Genomic DNA, 23,571 nt, shown 5'->3' on the forward strand with positions numbered 1-23,571 from the left:
GGATACTGGAATCTGAGCCCAAAAAAGAAAATGCTGGAAAATCTCAGCAGGTCTGGCAGCATCTGTAAGGAGATTTTATCCTTGAAGTGTGAAGAGTAGACAGAGTCAATGTATAGGGGAGAAGGAAAGGAGAGAGCACAGAATGTAGTGTTACAGTTATAGTTTGAGTGTAGAGAAAGATCAACTTAATGCGAGGTAGGTCCATTCAAAAATCTGATGGCCTCAGGGAAGAAGTTGTTCTTGAGTTGGTTGGTACGTGACCTCAGACTTTTCTATCTTTTTCCCGACGGAAGAAGGTGGAAGAGAGAATGTCTGTGGTGTGTGGGGTCCTTAATTATGCTGGCTGCTTTTCCAAGGCAGCGGGAAGTGTAGACAGAGTCAATGGATAGGGAAGAAGGAAAGAAGGTGCAGGATGTAGTGTTACAGTCATAGCTAGGGTGTAGAGAAAGATCAACTTAATGCAAGGTAGGTCCATTCAAAAGTCTGATGGCCGCAGGGAAGAAGCTGTTCTTGAGTCGGTTGGTATGTGACCTTAGACATTTGTATCTTTTCCCCAACGGAAGAAGGTGGAAGAGAGAATGTCTGGGATGCGTGGGGTCCTTAATTATGCTGGCTGAGGCAGCGGGAAGTGTAGACAGTCAATGGATGGGGGGTTGGTTTGCGTGATGGATTGGGCTACATTCACAACCTTTGGTAGTTCCTTGCGGTTTTGGGCAGAGGTAGACAGAGTCGATGGATGGGAGGTTGGTTTGCACTCTGAGTTGGTTTGTAAATTGTGTCTCTGGCTCTGTGATCTGCTTTCGAGTAACCACACTCTCTTGTCTCCCTCAGATGAGTCAGAACCTGCCTACTATATCTGCACCTCCTGCGAGGAGCCCTTCTCCAGTGCCAGAGTCCTGCTGCGCCATGCTCAGTATACCCACGGCTTCCACATCTACCTGGAACTGGATGACTCTGAGAGGATGGGTGTACCGTCGCCCAGCGCTGAGCGGTCAGCTCAATCTTTGGCCGCCCCCACCCTGGATGGGAGCCCCTTCGAGTGCCCTGAGCCCTCGTTCCGCGGGCGCTCCCCCGCCAGCTCCCTACTCTTCACCCCCTCTCTCCGCTGCCCGCCTGACTACAGCGACAGTGGCTCCGAGGAGGCCAGCAACCCCGCGCCCACCTCCGGATGCCCCTCTGCGGAGCCGGCCTTCCCGCTGCCGGGCAAGGAGATGGACTTCTCCCGGCGGCTGCGGAAGCTGGCAGGGGGGGTGGGCCCTACCCCAGCTGTCCGGAACCGGGGGTCCCAGGCAGCCTTCCTGAGCGGGCCCTCCCCCTCCCCACCGGCCGCTGGCTCCTCCCGTCCCCATGGCCGCAGCAAGGAATGCGAGTTCTGCGGCAAGAGCTTCAAGTTCCCCAGCAACCTGGTGGTCCACCGGCGCAGCCACACCGGAGAGAAGCCGTACCGGTGCCCGTTCTGCGAGCACGCCTGCAGTCAGTCCAGCAAGCTCAAGCGCCACATGAAGACCCACCTCAACCACGCCGGTCTCTTCAACGGCTGGGCGGGCACGCTGCCCGAGGGCGCCGTCAAGGGGGACAGTTACCGGCACCGCCTCTACCCGCCGCCCGGCCACGAGAACGGCACCTACGAGGAGGCCTATGAGGAAGATGCCAGGCCCCAGAGTCACGGCTACTCAGCGGCAACCGGCGGCACAGTGCTGAGTGGGCAAGATGACCTCAACTTAAAGGTGAGTTCAATCACATTCCAGCTTCCACCTGACCCCGCCCCCGCGTGGGTGCAGAAGGAGGCCATTCGGCCCATTGTGCTTGTGCCGGCTCTTTGGTAATAAGAACTAACGAAATCGTCCCACTCCCTCGGCGCTGTCCCCACAAAATCACTCCTTTTCCAATATTTTCCTCAGAATAGAATAGAATCCCTACAGTGCAGAAGGAGGCCATTCAGTCCATCCAGACTGCATGGACAACAATCTCACCCAGGCCCTATTCTCTTAAACCCACCTATTCACCCACAAATCCCCCTGACACTAAGGGTCAATTTAGCATGGTCAATCCACCTAACCTGCACATCTTTGGACACTAAGGGGCAATTTAGCACAGCTAAACCACCCAACCTACACATCTTTGGGGTGTGGGAGGAAACTGGAGCACCCAGAGGAAACCCATGCAGACGCGGGGAGAATGTGCAAACTCCACACAGTCAGTCATTACCGAGGCGGTAATCAAACCTGGGTCCCTGGTGCTGTGAAGCAGCTATGCTAACCACTGTGCCACCAATCGAATCTGCCACCAAACTCTCGAAGGCCGAAGGAGCTTTAATTTAACACCTCATCTGAAAGGTTTCCCTTAGTGTCGGAGGGGCTAGCGGGATAAATGTGATGGGTTATGGGGATGGGGCCTGGTAGGATTGTGTTTGGCGCTGACTCAATGGGCCGAATGGCCTCCTTCTTCACTATAGGATTCAGTGGTTCTACAAGTTTTATAAGAGGAAATCAGATAATGATTTGAAGGTAAACATTGAAAGGACCACAGGGGTGTGAGACTTAGCTGAGTTTGACAGCCAGCGTGGACACAAGGGGCCGAGCGGCCTCTTTCATTGCTGTGACCATTCCTATCTAGATGATAGTGTCTCTGTTCCCCATTGCTGTCCAGTGACTGTGTGCCTCCCCTGCCCTGACCTGGAGTATGGCCTTGCTCGAGCCACTGACCCTTGCTATCTTGGGTCATGTGTAAACTCAATAGTGCGGCCACGGTATTGGACAAGCGACTCAAAGTTCGAGAGTTCAAACCCTTATCGCAGGGTGGCTTGAGCAAGCAGATTCTCTAAACTGAGGGCTGAAGTCAGAAGAAACTGACCACAGAATGTGCTGGAAAAGCTAGCAGGTGTCCCCTAGCGAAGGGAACCGGCTAATCATGCCCCTGCCCCTGCTATACTTGTTACTCAAATCCACACTATCCGATTACCAACTCTAATTGGATGCATTCATGTGAGTGGCACCACTTGACTCACGGCGCCAGGGTTCAATTCTGGTCTCGGGTGACTGTGTGGGTTTTCTCCGGGTGCTCCGGTTTACCCCCACAGTCCAAAGATATGCAGTTTAAGTGGATTGGCCATGCTAAATTGCCCCTTCGTCTCCCGAGGTGTGCAGGTTCTGTGGACTGGCTGTGCTAAATTGCCTCTTAGTGTCCAAAGATATGAGGTTAGGTGGATTAGCTGTGCTAAATTGCCCCTTAGTGTCCCAAGGTCTGCATGTTGTGGGGGGGGAGGTTGGCCATTCTAAATTGCCTCTTAGTGTCCAAAGATGAGCGAGTTAGGTGGATTGGCCATGCTAAATTTTTCCTTAGTGTTCAAAGATATGAGGTTAGGTAGATCAGCCATGCTAAATTGCCCCTTAGTGTCCAAAGATGTGCAGGTTAGGTGGATTGGCCATGCTAAATTGCCCCTTAGTGTCTAAAGATGTGCACGTTGGTGGGGGGGTGTTGGCCATTGCTAGATTGCCCTTTAGGACCAAAGATTAGTTTAGGTGGATTGGCCATGGGAAATGTGTGGGGTTACAGGGATAGGGCAGGGGTTGGCCATGGATAAAATACTCAAGAGAGTCGGGTGCAGACTCAATGGGCCGAATAGCCTCCTTCTGCACTGTAGGGATTCTGTGATTCTATGACTGGGTTGCGTTACAGTTGAAATGTGAAATGATTCAATAGATTAGAGTCTGAGAATTGGAATTTGGCTTTTTGAACTGTGATGAGGAAGAATTTCCTCAGTCAGAGGGCGTTGAATCTGTGGAACTCTGTACTTCAGGGGACTTTGGACACTCAGTAGTTGAATAAGTTCAAAGTAGAGACTGATAGATTTCTAGATACCAATGGCATCGAGGAATATGCTGATAGTGTGGGAAGGTGGCTTTATAGAAGTTAATTTACAGAATCCCTACAGTGCAGAAAGAGGCCATTTGGCCCATCGAGCCTGCACTGAACTCTCTGACAGAGCATCTTAGTCAGGCCCTCTCCCCATAACTCTGTGTATTTAACCCACTGATCCCCCTAATTTGTGCATCTTTGGACAATTTAGTAGGGCCAGTGCAAATAATTTACACATGTATGGGCTGTGGGAGGAAACCGGAGCATCTGGAGGCAACCCACGCAGACACAGAGAGAATGTGCAAACTCCACATAGACAGTGACACAAGCCAGGTATCAAACCTGGGTCCCTGGCACTGAGAGTCAGCAGTGCTAATCACTGTGCCACTGTGCCCCCCTGTAAAAGTAGGTGAAGAGGGTTGGCGATGATCTAAAGTTAAAGTTTATTAGTCACAAGTAAGGCTTACATTAACACTGCAATGAAGTTACTGTGAAATTCCCCTAGTCACCCTGTTCAGGCCAATGCCAACACGTCTTTCAGTTAAACAGCAGAGCAGGTCCGAGGGGCTCCTATGAATAGGATACACAGATCGAGTGCAGAGAGGATCATGTGGAGTATATGGACTTGAAGGTTTGAGTCATAGGGGGAGGCTGGATAGACTGGGACTTTTTTTTCTGGAGCATAGAAGGCTAAGGGGTAATCTTATAGAGGTCTATAAAATAATGAGGGGCATGGATCAGCTAGATAGTCAATATCTTTTCCCACAGGTAGGGGAGTCTAAAACTAGAGGGCATAGGTTTAAGGTGAGAGGGGAGAGATACAAAAGGGTCGAGGGACAATTTTTTCACTCAAAGTGGTGAGTGTCTGGAACAAGCTGCCTGAGGTAGTAGTAGAGGCGGGTACAATTTTGTCTTTTATCATAGGTTCATAGAAACCGTACAGTGCAGAAAGAGGCCCTTCGGCCCATCAAGTCTGACCGCTATCCCACTCAGCCATACCCCCATATCCCTACATATTTACCCACTAATCCCTCTAACCTACGCATCTCAGGACACTAAGGGCAACTTTAGCATAGCCAATCAACCTAACCTACGCATCTTTGGACTGTGGGAGGAAACCGGAGCACCCAGAGGAAACTCACGCAGACACAAGGAGAATGTGCAAACTCCACACAGACAGTGACCCAAGCCGGGAATCGAACCCAGGTCCGTGGAGCTGTGAAGCAGCAGTGCTAACCACTGTGCTACATCAGTAAGATGGGTTATAGAGGGATATTGGCCAAATGCAGGCAATTGGGACTGGCTTCGGGCCTTAAAAAAAACGGCAGCATGGACAAGTTGGGCCGAAGGTCCTGTTTCCATGCTGTAAACCTCTATGACTCAATAAGCACTGGAATGTGGCCTATTTCAATGTTGTAGCTGCAGTGTAAGGTCAAAGGGCCCTGGGAGTTAGGACAGTCTGAACTCAAGTTGACTGTGAGAGGAGGGGCGTGATGGGCCGAAGGGCCTTGCTGGCAGATTTGCCGTTAATCAAACGTGAATTGTGTTTTCCGACAGATTAAAGTCCTGAAGGAGGAGCCAGAATCGGGTGAGGATCTGCAGCCAGAAGAGCTGAAGGAGCAGTCGGACTGCGAGGAGAATGAGGCCTTGTCCGAATCGGACCAAATCAACACCGAGGGGGATGCCGATTTCACCAACGGTGAAGCCAAGGCTGCCAATGCCTCGCCGGCGCCACCGGGCCTCGCCAACGGCTTTGGCTTCCACTCCAAGCGTCTCCTGGGGCCTCCGCTGGGCCCCAGCCTCCTCAGGGCGCCCCTCAAGCCTGTCAAGGCCGAGAAGGACCTCCTGCCGGAGGAGGCCAGCCGGAACTTCTACTCCCGGTGGCTGGCGGACTGCGCAGCCTCCCGCAAGCCAGCAGGCACCCCCTCGTCTGCCGCCCGGGCCTCGCCGTCCTCCGAGCACTCGGGCGAGATGCCCGGCTCCTGTTCCTCCAGCCCGCCCCGGGACGCCTCGGCGGACAGCGGCACGGCCAGTGGCCACAGCACGCCGAAGCGGCTGGGCGCCGGGCGCGGGGGGAGCGGGGACGCCTGCCGCCGCCGCAACACCTGCGAGTTCTGCGGCAAGACCTTCCGCAACGCCAGCAACCTGACGGTGCACCGGCGCAGCCACACAGGCGAGAGGCCTTACCGCTGTGAGCTCTGCAGCTACGCCTGCACCCAGAGCAGCAAGCTGACCCGTCACATGAAGACGCACATGCAGCCCGGCAAGGAGGTCTTCCGTTGCAACACCTGTAACATCCCCTTCAGCATCTACAGCACGCTGGAAAAGCACATGAAGAAACGTCACGGCGAACACCCCCCACTGTCCAACTAAGCAGGGCATCACGGCCAGTCCAAGCTCTGAATGCACCTCTCCATTGAGAAAAGATTGGGGGGGGGGGCGCGGGTGGCGGAGAAGGATTGGTGGAGGGCGTAGCCAGGAAAATTTCTTTGATCATTCTGCGCGTACAATCCAGGCTAGACCAACTGGCCTGCTGATCAAATTGTGGGGATGCCGGCGTTGGACTGGGGTCAACACAGTCAGAAGTCTTACAACACCAGGTAAAGTCCAACAGGTTTATTTGGTAGCAAATGCTTTTGGAGCGCCTGCTGCTCTTCCTTTCAGAGCAAGCGCTCCGAAAGCTAGCAGCGTTTGCTACCAAATAAACCTGTTGGACTTTATCCTAGTGTTGTGAGACTTCTTACTCTGCTGATCAAATCCCATAACTCCCGTGCATTGGAGTTTCTCTCTCATTCTCTCTCCCAGTGCTCTTGGTATTAGAATTATTTTAGAGGCATTCAGATCTTGAACATAGCAATAGCAGGGGCGGGAGTGGCGGGGGGGGGAAGCCCCAGTGCAACCAAGAGCCAAGCAATACCTCAGAAGTCTTTTATTCGGCAATGTTTGGTTCACTCGGGTAGGGTAAGCCAGGCGTGTCCTTGGATAGGGAAGGCAGGGGTGAGGAGGCGAACAAATGGAGGGATAGTGAGGAGGGGGGTGTACGAGGAGGGAAGGCCCATTGCATCAGCTCGGCTAATGGCAATGCAATGCCAGGGGAGGCGAACTCCAGGAATCAGTTTGAGCTACTTCCTTCTGTTTCACTTTCCCTTGTTGGCGAGGAAGAGAAAGAGGCAGTGCCCCCACCCCCACCAAGGAAGTGCCTTAAAGCTGTATAGGCAAGCGCACATACCCTCTCCTTTCTCCCCCTCACCCTCCACCTCCCTCCATCTTCCTCACCCTCTCTCCCTCCTCCTCCCCCTCCCTCCCTCCTCCCTTCTCCCTCCCCCACTATTTCCAAGTTTGGAATTGGTTGTGATGCACTCTGGTGTCGAATAGTCAAGGCTCATTGTCTGTATTCACACACAAAGATAGGGGTTGAAAATGCACCCCCCCCCCCCCCCCCCAGTGAGTTTGTTGCCCCTTCTTTCACATTGGGGGTTAGAAGTGAAACCACCCCCATCCCTCCCCCTTTTCCCTTCCGCCTCAGGTAACACACTGCACCTGTATCCAGTTTACCACCATCTTGCTGCCAGATGTCCTGAAGTTGTGAAAGGTGCTATGTAAATGCAAGTCTTTTGCCAGCCTTCGCTCGGTATCCCTTACCCCCCAACAGTCTCTGTTCTCCCCTTGACCCCTCTGCCACCCCCAGTATTTTGAGGGAGCAGGTTCCAAAGTCTCTACCCCCTCTTCCCCTCCCCCCCGACCCCCTTCACCTGAGATCGTTGGGGATGATGTTGAGGTGATGGCTGTAATCCTGTCCCACACCCCAGGTCAAACCTACAGTAATTCAGCCTCGCTTGCTGCCCTGTGAACAACAACCCTTTGCATTTACGTAGCCCCTCTCGAGGTAGGGAACTGTCTCCAAATGCTTCACACAATCTGATGCTGAACTGCGTGAGGAAAGGCGATGGAAAGCTTGGGCAAGGAGGTGGGTTTTCAAATTGGAGAAAGGGAGCGGGGAGAAAGGGAGAGAAAGAGGACGAGAGGGGAGGGAGAGGAGAGAGAGGGAGGGAAGAGAAGAGAGAGGACAAGGGGTAGACAAGAAAGGGGGGGAGAGAAGAGAGAAGGGGAGGGAAGAAAAGCGAGAGGGCGAGAGAGATGGAAGGGAAGAAAAGAGGGGAGAGGAGGGGGATGGTGAGGAGAGAGGGAGAAAGAGGGGAGGATGAGGGGAGAGAGAGACGAGGAGGGGAGAGAGGGAGATAGTGGGGAGGAGGAACGAGAGAGGGTTGGGGAGGGTTAGGAAGGAATTCTAGAGCTTTGGATCCTGACAGCTGAAATACTTGATCCATCTGAAGCTGTGTCCACATTCCCTGGCACACTCGCTTTGCCAAGTCCATGCCAGTTTAGACCATAACTAGAACCACCAATCCTCCCCTGCCCCAAAGGCACTTCTCCTCCCGCTTCCTCCCCTCTCTGTGGTTGGCAGGGGGCTCGCACTGATTGGGAAAACCAGCCAAACCCTTCCCTGACTACCCGCCCCCACTACCCCGCAAGCTCGCCCATTTTCACCTTCCACCCCCAACCCCATCCCCACAAGCTTGCCCATGCCAAGAGAGGAGGGTTGTCCACCCAGTGGGAATTTGGCCCATTTCCTTACTGGATCATTCCCACAGAGAGCGGGGAGGGGGAACGTGTAACCTGGCGAGGATGGGATGGTGGACTTTGCTGATGCTGAGTCAGTGCTCAGATGATGCCAGGCCTGTGGCAGCAGTGAGGGGGGGGGGGGATGGTTTAGGAGTTTTGGAGGGAGGTAGGCAAGTGAGTGGGACTAAGCAGGGTGGTGGGGGGGGGCGTAAAGTCAGCCAGAGGTCCCACTCCCACGAGGATGCCCAGTGAAAAGCGCGTGCATGCATGGACCTCCCTGAGGGATAGGGCCCAGCTGTGACGCCATCCTCGGTCGAATAGCTGCATAGACCTCAGCCAGCGGCCGCCTCCGACCTGTGCGGGGAGAACAGACAATGCATCGTGATGACTAAACAAGCCAAGCCCTGGCGGCGTGAGCGCACTGTCCTTACTGTGGCCCAGACTTGTCCGCCAGGATTGGCAGACAAGGGGTGGGGGAGGGGGGAGGCCTGCGCCAGGGAATGCAATGGTTCAGGGGCCCAGTTACCTTTGACCCTCCTTCTCGCAGCTCCCCCCCCGCCACACCCGGATCAGACGCCTCGTATTTTTTAAATAGTCGTGTATTTTTACATGGTGCAATGGGAGCAAAGCAGTTCCATTTCTTTTGTAATGCATTGTGCTGAAAGCAGTCCAGACGTTCCCCCCCACCCCGCCCCCCCCCACCCCCCCCCAAACAGGTTCAGGGCAGTGGTGGGGGGGGGGGCGCATTTTGTATTAATTCCTGCCCTTTTATTTTGTACTATCGGCGTCTCTGTGATAACTGTGGGTTCGGGTAGGTGTCAAACACATTTTCTAATTCAAACACAAAGACAAAGCACGAGGTGTGGGGGTGGGGGGGCGAGAAATGCATTTGTTGAATGTTGTATAGTTTAATATTTGTCAATGAGTGAAAACTGGCACTGTTCAGGGGGCCTAAAACTGCAGTAAAACTGTACCAGATTTGCCAGAAGCACTGACCTCAATGTGTTTTTACTTTGTCGCTGTGGGGATTATATGTTTATGGGGTGACGGGGTTTATCGTAATGTTTGGTAGGGATTTCTTTAGAGCGGGGGGTTGTTTATCTACGCAGGGGATTGTTAAGGGATTGTGGCAGGTCGCAATGTTGTCACTGGATGTAATGGTTTGAGATGTTATGGGAGACAACACATGCACACGCACGCACAATGACATAACGTACAGCTCACACATACAGCTCTCGCACACAACTCATACGTACAACTCTTTCATATACAACTCACTTGTTCATTCACACATCCCCACACATGCACACTCGCGCTCACACAATGGCACATTACACACACATTCACACTCATTTGCTCACTCACACTTGCTTGCTCCCTCTCTGTCTGTCTCACACACACACACACACACAATGGCACATAACACACACCCATGACATGCACTCAATCGTTAGTCATTCACACGCACAATGACACAACACACACTCATGTACTCACATAGAACTCACTCATGCACACACACAGTGACACATAATGTGCACTCACTCTTACAGCTCACTTGCTCACTCACACCCAGATGCACACGTTTGCTCTCGCGCACACACACTGATCACACACAATGAAAGCCTCTCGTGCTCGGAGTCAGAAGGTGGTGGCTTTGAGCTCCCACCCCAGGGAGCTGAGCGCACGGTGCAGGCCCACCCTCCCCGGGTGCCCCACCGTCGGAGGAGCCGTCTGTTGGTCAGGACGTTAAGCCGCGGCCTCGTCTGCTCTCCTGAGCTGACGTAAAAGATCCCAGGCGAATATGCGAGGGAGCAACGGGAAGTTCTCCCTGGTCTTCTGGCTGATATTTATATCCCACCTGCCCCCCATTCCCCCAACAACCATCACACTTGCAACCCAACAATCTGGCGGTTTATCCCATTGTTGCTTGTGGGATCTTGCTGTGCACAGCATTTCCCACATGGCCACGAGGTATGTGGCTGGCTCTGGCCTGCCGGACACTTTTCACCCCATAACAAGATCGAGGCCAGTTCCGAATGGAATTCGGTCCGCCATGGTGATGCCGGAATCACTGCGCTTGACAACATCCAGTGACAACATTGGAGAAGCAGGGAGTGGGGGGGGTGTGATGGGGGGAGTAGAAACAGGGAGCGGGCTAGTATTTTATGAAAATGCTGTTGGCCCAAGTTTTAAAGGACAAATGTTTTTAATGCATTTTTCTAAGATTGAACTTCAGTGATAAAGCAACTTGCTCCATCATCTGAATTAAAAAAAAACAAACCAGACTCGGAAAGTGTGATTGCCTCATGATTTACCTTCCCACAACTGTCTTACCGACATCCATGCAGCCGAATGCGACCCCCCCTCCACAGGGTTCCACAGCAGATGCATCTCCCTGCACCCAACCTTGGATAACACAGATACCTGTGTCAGATTCCTATTTACTGATTACAGTCAGTCATCAACACTGTTATCCCGACAAAACTCACCTCCAAACTCTGTGGCCTGGGCCTCGGCTCCTCCCTCTGCGACTGGATCCTAGACTTCCAAACCCACAGACTGCAATCAGTAAGGGTAGGCAACAACACCTCCTCCACGATCATCCCAGGATGGCACAATGGTTAGCACTGCTGCCCCACAACGACCTGGGCTCTCTTCCCATCGTGCGTCACTGTCTGTCTGGAGTCTGCACATTCTCCTCATGTCTATGTGGGTTTCCTCCTAGTGCTCCGTTTTCCTCCTACAGTACAAAGATGTGTGGGTTAGATGAATTGGCCGTGCTAAATTGCCCCTTAGTGTCTAAAGATGTGTAGGTTAGGTGGATTGGCCATGCTAAATTGCCCCTTAGTGTCCAAAGATGTGCGGGTTAGGTGAATTGGCAATGCTAAATTGCCCCTTAATTTCCAAAGGTGTCCAGGTTAGGTGGATTGGCCGTGATAAATTGCCCCTTAGTGTCCAAAGATGTGCAGGTTAGGTGGATTGGCCGTGATAAATTGCCCCTTAATACCCAAAAATGTGCAGGTTAGGTGGATTGGCCATGCTAAATTGCCCCTTAGTGTCCAAAGATGTGCAGGTTAGGTGGATTGGCCGTGATAAATTGCCCCTTAATACCCAAAAATGTGCAGGTTAGGTGGATTGGCCATGCTAAATTGCCCCTTAGTGTCCAAAGATGTGCAGGTTAGGTGGATTGGCCATGTTAAGTTGCCATTTTGTGTGAGGAGATTATCAGGTAAATACCTGGAGTTATAGGGATAGCATTGTGGTTGGTGCAGACAGGATGGGCCAAAGGGCCTCCTGCACTGTAGGGATTCAATCCTTAATACCGCTGCCTCTCGAGGCTGATTTGATTTATTGTCACATCTATTAACATACAGTGAACACTATTGTTTCTTGTGCGCTTTACAGACAAAGCATACTGTTCAAGGAGAAGGAGAGAGTGCAGAATGTAGTGTTACAGTCATAGCTAGGGTGTTGAGAAAGATCAACTTAATGCAAAGTAAGCCCATTCAAAGTCTGACGGCAGCAGGGAGAAAGCTGTTCTTGAGTCGGTTGGTACGTGACCTCTGACTTTTGTATCTTTTTCCCAACAGAAGAAGGTGGAAGAGAGAATGTCCGAAGTGCATGGGGTCCTTAATTATGCTTTGCCGAGGCAGTGGGAATTGTAAACAGAGTCAATGGATGGGAGGCTGGTTTGTGTGATGGATTGGGCTACATTCACAACCTTTTGTAGTTCCTTACAGTCTTGGGCAGAACAGGAGCCATACCAAGCTGTGATACAACCAGGAAGAATGCTTTTTATGGTGCATCTGCAAAAGTTGGTGAAAGTTGTAGCTGACATGCCAAATTTCCTTTGTCTTCTGAGTGGGCTTTCTTAACTATAGTGTTGGCATGGGGGGGAACCAGGACAGGTTGTTGGTGATCTGGACAGTGAAAAACGTAAAGCTCTCGTCCCTTTTTACTTCGTCCCTTTTTCCTTCGTCCCTGTAGATGTTCTCCTCTGTGCTTCCTGAAGTCAACAATTTCCTTTGTTTTGTTGACCTTGAGGGAGAGATTATTGTTGCAACACCTGTTCACCAGATTCCCTGTATCATTCCTCTACTCTTTGTCATCATTGTGTGAGATCCAACCCACTACAGTGATGTCATCAACAAACTTGAAAATTGAATTGGCGGGGAATTTGGCCGCACATAGGTGTATAAGGAGTACAGCAGGGGCTGAGAACGCAACCTTGTGGGGCACCAGTGTTGAGGATGATCGTGGAGGAGGTGTTGTTGCCTATCCTTACTGATAGTGGTCTGTGGGTTAGGAAGTTCAGGATCCAGTCACAGAGGGAGGAGTCGAGGCCCAGGCCACAGCGTTTCGAGATGAGTTTTGTGGGAATAATAGTGTTGAAGACTGAGCTGTAGTCAATAAATAGGAATCTGACATAGGTGTCCTTGTTATCCAAGTGTTCTAGCGTTGAGTGCAGGGCCAGGGAGATGACGTCTGCTGTGGATCTGTTGCAGCAGTAGGCAAACTGTAGTGGATCCAGGTAGTCTGGGAGGCTAGAACTGATTCGTGCCATGACTAACCTTTCGAAGCACTTCATAATGATGGCTGTCAGACTCTGAGACTGTGTTCTTATGGTCCTACTATACTCCTTATACACCTCTGACTGTGGCCAAATTCCCCTCCAACTCCATTTTCAAGTTTGCTGATGACATTATATACTCTATGAACGGTATGCTTTGTATAGCACACAAGAAACAATACCTTTCACCATGTTAATACATGTGACAATAAATCGTAGAATCCTACAGTGCAGAAAGAGGCCATCTGGCCCACTGAGTCTGCACTGACCACAATCCCACCCAGGCCCTATCCCCACAACGACATGCATTTACTCTAGCTAGTCCCCCTGATACAAAGAGGCAATTTAGCATGGCCAATCCACTTAACCCTGCACATCTTTGGACTGTGGGAGGAAACCGGAGTACCAGAGGAAACCCACACAGACACGGGAAGAATGTGCAGACTCCACAAAGACAGTGACCCGAGGCCAGGAATTGAATCCCGATCCCTGGCGCTGTGAGGCTTGCTTTGTCAGTATATTCAGGAACAATATTTTTCACAGTATCCCAATACATATGACAATAATAAATCAGATCAAATGCCAAGCTTAATGTTCTCACCAACTCAGGTTTCGTTCTGAGTCCCACATCAAGCTGAGCTTGGCCAACCTGTTGGGGGGATATTTTGGGATACGATGGATCCTGTTCTCTGAATGTCCTCCTTACATGTGAATTGGGCATTTTAGCTGTTCTAAATTACCCCTTAGTGTCCAAAGGTATGTAGGTTATGTGGATTGGGCCATGCTAAATTGTCCCTTAGTGTCCAAAGATGTATAGGTTAGGTGGATTGGCCATGCTAAGTTGCCTCTTAGCGTCCAAAGATGTGCAGGTTAGATGGATTGACTATGCTAAATTGCCCCTTAGTGTCCAAAGATGTGCAAGTTCGATGGATTGACTATGCTAAATTGCTCCTTAGTGTCCAAAGATGTGCAGGTTAGGTGGATTGGCCATGCTAAATTGCTCCTTAGTGTCCAAAGATGTGCAGGTTAGGTGGATTGGCCATGCGAAATTGCCCCTTAGTGCCCAAAGATGTGCAAATTAGATGGATTGACCATGCTAAATTGTCCCTTAGTGCCCAAAGATGTGCAGGTTAGGTGGATTCGCCATGCTAAATTGCCCCTTAGTGTCCAAAGTTGTGTGGGTGGGGGGTTTAACAGAGTAAATACATGTGATTACGGCAGTGGATGGGCCTGGGTAAGATACTTTGTCACAAAGTTGGTGCAGACTCAAATGGCCTCTTCTGCACAACAGGGATTCTATGATTCTATCCTTTCTACCGTCCTCCCTCCCACTGATGGAATCTTCATCCATGTCTTTACCACCTACTGCCTCCGGCTGACCTTCCCTTCCCTCCCGAAAGAAGTTTTGGCTACTATAGAATTCCGCATCTCTCGGTTAGTCCAGTTTAGGTCTGCCCAACGCTGCCTATAGCAGATGGACTGCGGCGGGTTCAAGAAGGCAGCTCCCCACCGCCTACTGAAGGGGTAATTAAGGATGGACTGTAAGTCGTGGCTTGGTTTGATTTGATAAAATAACCCATTCCAGTCCAGGCTTGATCACTGTAATCTTCCCCCCTGGTCTGCAATCTTCAGGATGGAGCCTTCCTTGGCGATTTAATCGATGCTCTCTTCACCCCCATTGTTTGTGGTTGCACCTTTGGCTCTCTGTCTCCCCTGAGGCTAGAATTCTGTGTCTAAATCTCTCCTCCTTTCACAACCTCTTTCTTTTCAAAAAAAAAATCCCCCCACTTCTTTCACCTTCAGCTTTGATTTGAGGTTTGGCATTTCCTGAAGACTTGTTCCCTTTTTCTCAGAGTCTGTTTCGGATTTCAAAACAATTCGCCCCAAGACCTGTTTGTGCATCTCTCGCTGACTAACATCAGTGCGCAGCTAAACATTTTCAAATCCCCTGCCTCTCCCACATACCCCCCTCTGCCGTGAATTTGCCCCCATCCCCATCTCTGTAACCTCCTTTGGCCCCAGAACCATCACGACAGGGTGGCCTGATGGTACAGTGGTTAGCACTGCTGCCTCACAGCAAGAAGTCTCACAACACCAGGTTAAACTCCAACTGTATACTTGGTAGCAAGAGCTTTTGCCGCTCCTTCATCAGGTAAGAGGCAATGCTCTGAAAGCTCCTGCTAGCAAATAAACCTGTTGGAATTCAACCTAGTGTTGTCAGGCTTCTCACTGTGCCCACCCCAGTCCAACACCAGCATTTCCACATCATGACTACCACCACCTCATGGCGCCAGGGACCCGGGCTCCTGGGTGCAGGCTGTCTGTGTGGAGTCTGCACGTTCTCCCCGTGTCTGTGTGGGTTTCCTCCGGGTGCTCCGGTTTCCTCCCACAGTCCAAAGATGTGCGGGTTAGGTGTATTGGTAATGCTAAATTCTCCCTCAGTGTACCTGAACAGGCACCGGAGTGTGGCGACTGGGGGATTTTCACAGTAACTTCAATACAGTGTAAGACTACTTGTAACTAATAAATAAACTTTAACTAGAAGCAGGAGTAGGCCATTCAGCCCTTCGAGCCTGCTCCGCCATTCATTATGATCAAATTTAATATCCTGATTTCCCCCCCAATCCCTTCACCACTTTAGCCCCAACAGCTATATCTAACTTCTTGATACAACACAACATTTTGGCCTCAACTACTTTCTGTGGGAGCGAATTCCCCACATTCACCACCCTTCAGGTGAAGAAATTTCTCCTCCACTCAGTCCTAAAAGGTTTACCCCTTACCCTCAAACTATGACCCCCTAGTTCTGGAATTCCCCCCACCATCGGAAACATTCTTTCTGAATCCACCCTGTCTAACCCTGTTAGAATTTAAGCTTCTATGAGATCCCAAATCACTCTTCTAAACTCCAGTGAATATAATCCTAACCGACTTAGTCCCTCCTCATATGACAGACCTGCCATCCCGGGAATCAGCCTGGTAAATCTTCTCTGCACTCCCTCTATAGCAAGGACATCCTTCCTCAGATAAGGACTCTAAAACTGCACACAATACTCCAGGTGCGGCCTCACCCACGCCCTGTACAATTGCAGCAAAACATCCCTATCCCTATATTCAAATCCTCTGAGATTTCTGCGTTCCTCCAGTTCCAACCTCTTGAATATTCCCGATTTTAGTCACTCTGCCATTGTTTTTGAATTTGTTTATTAGTGTGGCAAGGAGAAACAACATTAACACTGCAATGAAGTTACTGTGAAAATCCTTAATCACCACACTCCGGCACCTATTTGGGTACACTGAGGGAGAATTTAGATTGGCCAATTCACCCTAACCAGCACATCTTTTGGACTGTGGGAGGAAACCCACGCAGACACAGGGAGAACGTGCAAACTGTGCACAGACAGCGACCTGAGGCTGGGAATCAAACCCGGGTTCCCTGATGCTGTGAGGCGGCTGTGTTAACTACTGTGCCACCATTGGTGGCCGTGCCTTTACCTGTCTGGGCACCAAACCCCAAAGATGTGCGGGTTAGGTTGATTGGCCATGCTAAAATTGCCCCTTAGTGTCCTGAGATGGGTAGGTTAGAGGGATTAGTGGGTAAATGTGTAGGGATATGGGGGTAGGGCCTGGGTGGGGTTGTGGTAAGCGCAGACTCGATGGGCCGATTGGCCTCTCTCTGCACTGTAGGGATTCTTTGATTCTTACAAGGTGTAGGGTTAGGTTTAGTTTTCTAACACTCCTGTGAAGTGCCCTGGGGTGTTTTATTATGATAAAGATGCTATATAAATATAAATTTTGGCCAGTTACTATAAAGTTACTTTCATATCCTCAGGAAGTCAGAGAACGCTTGGCAACTCATGAATTATTTTTGAAGTGTCGTTCTCACACTGCAGGGTGAGAAAGCCTCACAGCCCTGAGATAAACGAGCTATTCAGGGGGATGTTGGTGAAGGGAGAAATATTACTCAGGAAACCAGCAATCCCGTCTCCAAAATAGCCAACAGCCAAGTCCTTTGCATCGACCAGAGCATCATAGAGTTTTACAGCACCTTCTTGTGGCCATTCGGCCCATCGTGTCTGTGCCAGCCATCAAGCACTTATCTATTCTCATCCCATTTTCCAGCACTCGGTCCATAGCTTTGTGTGCTACAGCATCTCAAGTGCTCATCTAAATGCTTCTTAAACGTTGTCAAGGTTCCAGCCTCTACCACCTTCTCAGGTAGCAAATTCCAGATTCCCCTCTGGGTGAAAAAGTTTTTCCTCAAATCTCCTCTAAATCCCCTCTTCACCTTTGGACACTAAGAGGCAATTTAGCACGGCACAGGCAGTGACCCAAGCTGTGAATCGAACCAGCTAACCACTGTGCCGCCCCGAATTAATAAATGGAAGTGTGATGAACAGAAAATAGTTTTGGTTGAGGCCTCGATTTTTATCTCAGTGGATATGGCTCGGAATTGGTGTCCCAGAGATTAATCCGCGAATTACAGATCGATCCCAGAGGACTGGCAACGTGATAAACTGGAGAGAGTCCGAGTTTAATGTCTAACACTGAAAGGCGGTAGGTGGGAAGGTGGCTTTCATATCCATCGAACTCCCTCCAGAGCCTAGATTCTGTACTCAAGGCCCCAGGCTGGGACTTGAACCCGTAACCCGAGCAGGCCAAACTGACGATGAGGGTAAAATCTTTGATCGCAAAGCTGTCAACTGCAGCGGAATTCTGACTGGCCTTCCCTCTGAACTTATTTCCCGACTTAGACTCAGTTGTGAGGGGGGGAGGGTGGGGTGGGAATGTGAGAGAGAGAGAGAGAAAACGAGAGCGTTGGAGTCACAGTCATGGGTCACATTGCTGGGAGCAACTTGTCAAAGTGTCTGAGGCACTGATCTCCCAGTCTGAACTCTTGAGCTATTCCTCGGGGACCTTCCTAAGGACGGGAGGCGGTGGGGGGGCGGGGGGTGCGGGATGAGAGCGAATGTCTTTTTTGCCCTCTTTCTCTCGCAAAGGGAAACCTTTCACAAGGCAGATGTTCATTTTACCTGAAGGGTTTGACCTGCTCACCTGCGCTGGTGCGAGAACTCGAGGAGGGGGTGGGGGGAAGGGGGTGGTGAGGGGAGGATGGCTAGGCCCCAGTCCCTAGGCCGGTGTCTTTGTGTCGGCATGGACACAGCAACCCTATTGATTGGACCTGACCGAGCAAAGTGACAGTGACCTGGGACCTGAATCTGCAGAGGTATCACTGGGCAGTCAAGTACAGAGAGGCCCATCCTTCCCCCCCATCTCTCTAATCCTACTGTGTCCCCGGGGATCCCAAGGGATATCTCGGGATCATCAGGAGTCAGCATCATCGTCAGAGAAATTCCCATTTGGTAGCGGCAGCAACCATCTTGAATATTGTGCTTTCAGGATTATTGGGAGACAAAGGCCTTTTCCCCAATTTATTGACTTTAAAAATGCAGAAAATCTTGGCCACATTCACCTGAGCTCAATTTCAGGGTAGTTAGAATTAGAATTCTACAGTGCAGAATGAGGCCTTTCAGCCCATCGGGTCTGCACCAACCACAATCCCATCCATGCCCTATCCCCACATATTTACCCTAGCTAGTCCCCTAACACCAAGGAGCAATTAGCATGGCCAATCCACCTAACCTGCACATCTTTGGACACTAAGGGGCAATTTAGCATGGCCAATCTGCCTAACCTACACATCTTTGGACACTAAAGGACAATTTAACATGGGCAATCCACCTAACCTGCATATCTTTGGACACTAAGGGGCAATTTAGCATAGCCAATCCACCAAACCTGCACACCTTTGGCGCATGGGAAGAAACCAGAGCACCTGGAGGAAACCCACACAGACACGGGGAGAACATGCAGACTACGCACAGACAGTGACCCAAGTCAGGGATTGAACCCGGGTCCTTGGTGCTGTGAGGCAGCAGTGCTAACCACTGTGCCTGTTCACTATTCCTCGCTTCATATCACTATCCTTTATGAACATGCTTAGAAAATTATTTCCTCTCTATTTCTTTTCTCCCTCCAGTGTTCTCTGAGAATTCCAAAGATTTTTAAGACCCTCTAAGAGAAGAAATTCTTCCTCCACCTTGAGTGAGGGGCCCCTTATTTTTTAACTCTGTCCCCACATTATAGATTCCTTCACAAAGTAGAGACAGCCTCTAGGTTGTCCACTTTCATTGGGTTATCACGGTTACCACAAGATGCAATGTTTGATGGGCACTGGATGCCAATGATGTCAGTTCAACTATAAGTTATAATAAGTTATTCTTGGATTCTCTCACTGTGAGCATTAGGGGCTGCTTAGCACGGCTGCCCCAAAGCGCCAGGGACCCAGGTCCGATTCCAGCCTTGGGTGACTGTCTGTGTACGAGTTACACATTTTCCCCACGTCTGCGTGGGTTTCCTCCAGGTGCTCCGGTTTCCTCCCACAGTCGAAAGGTGTGCAGGTTAGGTGGACATGCCATGCTAAATTGTCCCTTAATATTCAGAGATGTGTAGGTTAGGTGGATTGGCCAGGCTAAATTGCCCCTTAGCGTCCAAAGATGTGTAGGTTAGGGAAATTGGCCGTGGCAAACTGCCCCTTAGTTTCTCAGGATGTGTAGGTTCGATGTATTAATACTGGTAAATGTGTGTGGTTATGGGTACAGGGGTAGGGCCTGGGTAAGATACTCTGTCAGAGTCAGTGCAGACTAGGTGGGCTGAATGGCCTCCTCCTTGCACTGGGTGTCACATCCCTTTTTATTCATTCTGAAATCAGGCCCACAACCCTCCATGATCTCTGCGCTCCTCCAATTCTGGTCTCTCTTTGAATGTCCCCTGATTTTAATCGCTCTGCCATTGGTGCTTTCTACTGCCTTGGGTGGGGTGGGGTGGGGCGGGGCGGGGGGGGGTTGGTGACTGCAAGCTCTGGAATTCCCTCCCTAACCGTAAATGCGCCCCCCGCTCGCTTCTCCATCTCACCGTCCTCCCCGAATATTCAGTGACTCAACATCAAATGTTGCCATTTGCAACACTCCTACATTGGGGGCATTCCATTGTATCAAAGGTGCTATACAGATGCAAGTTGTTGTTGTACTGAGAGATAACCTGGAAATTATTTGTGTGGATCTCGGAGTAAGGAAAGTGCCTGCTTTACCCAGGCCTCGCTCCCTGCCCGCCCCCACCCACAACTGACGATTAGACTAAATCTTGTCCAGATAATTAAGGTTCAAATTCTAACTCAGTACAGTCTGTGCTAACAGAGACAGTGAGAGAGACAGAAAGTGAGAGAGAAAAACAGAGAGTGAGAGAGAGAGAGAGAGAGTGAGGAGAGAGAAGGAGAGAGGGGGTGAAAGAGAGAGAGAAAAACAGAAAAACAGAGTGAATGAGAGAGAAAGGGGGGGTGAGAGAGAAAGGGGGGGGGTGAGAGAGAAAGGGGGGGTGAGAGAGAAAGGGGGGGGTGAGAGAGAAAGGGGGAGTGAGAGAGAGAGAAAGAGAGAGTGAGAGAGAGGTATTGAGAGATAGATAGAAACAGAGAGAGTGAGAGAGAATCATAGAGAGGGAGAAATGGGCTGAGAGAGAGTGAGAGATTGAGAGGATGAGAAAGAGAGAGAGAAACAGAGAGAGCTTGAGAGAGAGAGATGGAGAGAGGGGCCGAGAGAGAGAGAGAAAGAGAGAGGGGGTTGAGAGAGAGAGAAAAACAGAGAGAGGGAAACATTGAGAGAGATAGTGGAAGAGATGGTGAAGGGGTGAATGGTGTCTTACCTGAGAGAGTCAGAGAGAGAGGAGAAAGAGAAACAGAGAAGGGGGGGAGAAAGAGAGAAGGGGGGGAGAGACAGAGAAAGGGACAGAGTGAGAGAGAGAGAGAGAAAGGGAGAGAGAGAGAGAGAAAGGGAGAGAGAGAGAGAGAAAGGGAGAGAGTGAGAGAGACAGACAGAGAGTGTATGTGTGTGTGTGAGCTGGAGACAGACAAAGAAAGAGATGTGAGAGAGAGAGAGACGGACAGACAAAAACAGAGAGAGATAGAGACAGAGAAAGAGAGAGTGAGAGAGAGACAAACAGAGAGCAAGAGAAACTCAGCATCTCTCCCCCACGATTGTGCAGATGATATTGGTTTAGTTTCGGAGTGGCCTCTCTGACACTACCAGCTCCGAGGCTGCAGTCATTTATCTGCCAATTTCACTGCCCAGAATCTAGGGCTGGGAATTAAATCGAACTATGCAGAAGTCTTGGAGTCTAAATAAAGCCCCCTCCATCCCTCGGAATCCACACCAGATTTCGTCCCGACATAAGGTCATGATCTCCACAACATCTCCCGCCTCCCCGAGCACCCCATTTAATAGGGGCCGTATGGTTGGTGGGGGGGGGGGGGGGGGGGGTGGGGGAGATGGTGTGGTGTAGATACAGGATTTTGCCAATGCACAGGCTCCACTCCCCACAGGCCACAGGAGACCAGGAACAGATGTAGGTAATCTCTACCTGGGCATGGAGCAGCCTAGTAATTATAATCCTGTTGTGTGGGAGGGAGGGGTGGACTGGCAGGTCGGGGTGGCACAGTGCCCAGCGATTTGCTCGCTGAGACGTAGCCAGCTGCCAAGGAGGCCAGGGTGACAGAGGTCAGTGTTGTACACTGTACCCACTGCCACAGAGTATTACCTCACTGATCTTTATAAACTGAACAGATGACAGGGAAGACTAATGGATTCGCCAACCGTTGCCTGCGGATAAACCTGCCTCCTCTCCCTCCCCAACACCCCCCACACTGAGCTGGCAGGCTCTGCAACCCCAGCCTAGGCCCAAAGGCAATAAATGTGGATCTAGCCAACCGATGCCCACATTCCATCAATGAATGTAAACAAAACTTACCCACAGAATAGAATCATAGAATCCCTACAGAGCAGAAGGAGGCCATTCACTATCGTATCCGCTTCCGCTACCTCCCCGGCAGCAAGTTCCAAGCAGCCACTACTCTGTGTAAAAAATCTGTCTCGTATATCACCTTGAAACCTTGCCTGTCACACCTTAAACCTGTACCCCCCTAGTAATTGACTCTGCCATCCTGGGAAAAAGCTTCTGACTATCCACTCTGTCCACGCCCCTCATAATCTTGAAGACTTCTATCAGGGTCGCCCTTCAACCTGCATCATTCCAGTGAGAACAAACCAAGTTTCTCCAACCTCTCCTCATAGCTAATGTCCTCCATACTGGTAAATCTTTTCTGTACCCTCTCCAAAGCCTCTACATCCTCCTTGTAGTGTGGCGACCAGAATTGAACACTAAGTTCCAAGTGCGAAATTTCAAAATGCGGAATTTTGAATATCTAATAAAGAAAAAAGGACAGCACAGCAGAGGAACAGGCCCTTCGGTCCACCGAGCCTGCGCTGATACATGACACCCTTTGGATGATAAAGGGGCAATTTAGCAGGGCCAATCCACCTAACCTACACATCTTTGGACCCTAAAGGGCAACTTTGCCTGGCCAATCCACCTAATCTGCACATTTTTGGACACTTAGGGGCAATTTAGCATGGCCAATGTACCTGATCTGTGTATCTTTGGACATGAAGGGGCATTTTAGCATGGCCAATCTACCTGATCTGTGTATCTTTGGACACTAAGGGGCAATTTAGTATGGCCAATCCACCTACCTGCACATCTTTGGATACTAAGGGACAATTTAGCACGGCCAATCCAGCTAACCCACCCATCTTTGGAACTGTGGGAGAAAACCGGAGACCCCGGCGGAAAACCATGCGGTCACGGAGGTGGGGAGAACGTGCAGATATTCCGGACAGACAGTGACTCGAGGCTGGGAATCGAATTTGTGTCCTTGGTACGGTGAGACAGCAGTGCTAATGAGTGTGCCACCGTGCTGCCCCTTGGTGTGTGCATGTGTGCGGGGGTGGGGTGTCTGCATGGGATCTTGCTGTGCACAAGATGACTACTAACTGCCCCACATTCGTTGGTTGCAAGGCACTTTGAGATGTCGGGGTTCAGGGCGAGGAAGCCAAGGTGGTTCTTCATTGTGACCATGAGGTGAGGTGAGGTGTGATGGCGGGAGGGAAGGGGAGGGGAGGAGGGGAGGGGAGTGGAGGGGGGGTGCGGTGTAGATTATGAAGGGAGGGTGAACGTTAACGGGTTAAACAGTTAATTCAGGGCCTCGCAGAGTTGAGTGAACACTGCACGCTGTGATGGATTCTCAAACATTTTTCACACTGTTATCCTCACAATCCCCCCTCCTCACTCCCCCCTCCTCACTACCACCCCCCTCCTCATTCTCCCTCTCCTCACTACCACCCCCCCTCATTCTCCCCCTCCTCACTACCACCCCCTCCTCATTCTCCCCCTCCTCACTACCACCCCCTCCTCATTCTCCCCCTCCTCACTACCACCCCCCTCCTCATTCTCCCCCTCCTCACTACCACCCCCCTCCTCATTCTCCCCCTCCTCACTACCACCCCCCTCCTCATTCTCCCCTTCCTCACTACCACCCCCCTCCTCATTCTCCCCTTCCTCACTACCAC

The 23,571-nt window shown here is 50.8% G+C and overlaps 1 protein-coding gene across 1 annotated transcript in view; it reads left to right on the forward strand.

The window, feature by feature from the left end:
- Nucleotides 1-6,298, forward strand: part of LOC145340241 (B-cell lymphoma/leukemia 11B-like) — a 37,416-nt gene extending 31,118 nt beyond the window's left edge. The window contains exons 3-4 of the mRNA XM_080184687.1: nt 832-1,727; nt 5,416-6,298. Of these exons, the coding sequence (XP_080040813.1) occupies nt 832-1,727; nt 5,416-6,231 (1,712 nt within the window). The 3' untranslated portion in view covers nt 6,232-6,298. The remainder of the gene's footprint in view (nt 1-831; nt 1,728-5,415) is intronic.
- Nucleotides 6,299-23,571: the final 17,273 nt, after the last annotated feature.

The sequence above is a fragment of the Carcharhinus amblyrhynchos genome, unplaced genomic scaffold (genome assembly GCF_965287045.1).
Source record: "Carcharhinus amblyrhynchos unplaced genomic scaffold, sCarAmb.v2.hapA scaffold_867, whole genome shotgun sequence".
In the NCBI taxonomy this organism is placed as follows: domain Eukaryota; kingdom Metazoa; phylum Chordata; class Chondrichthyes; order Carcharhiniformes; family Carcharhinidae; genus Carcharhinus; species Carcharhinus amblyrhynchos.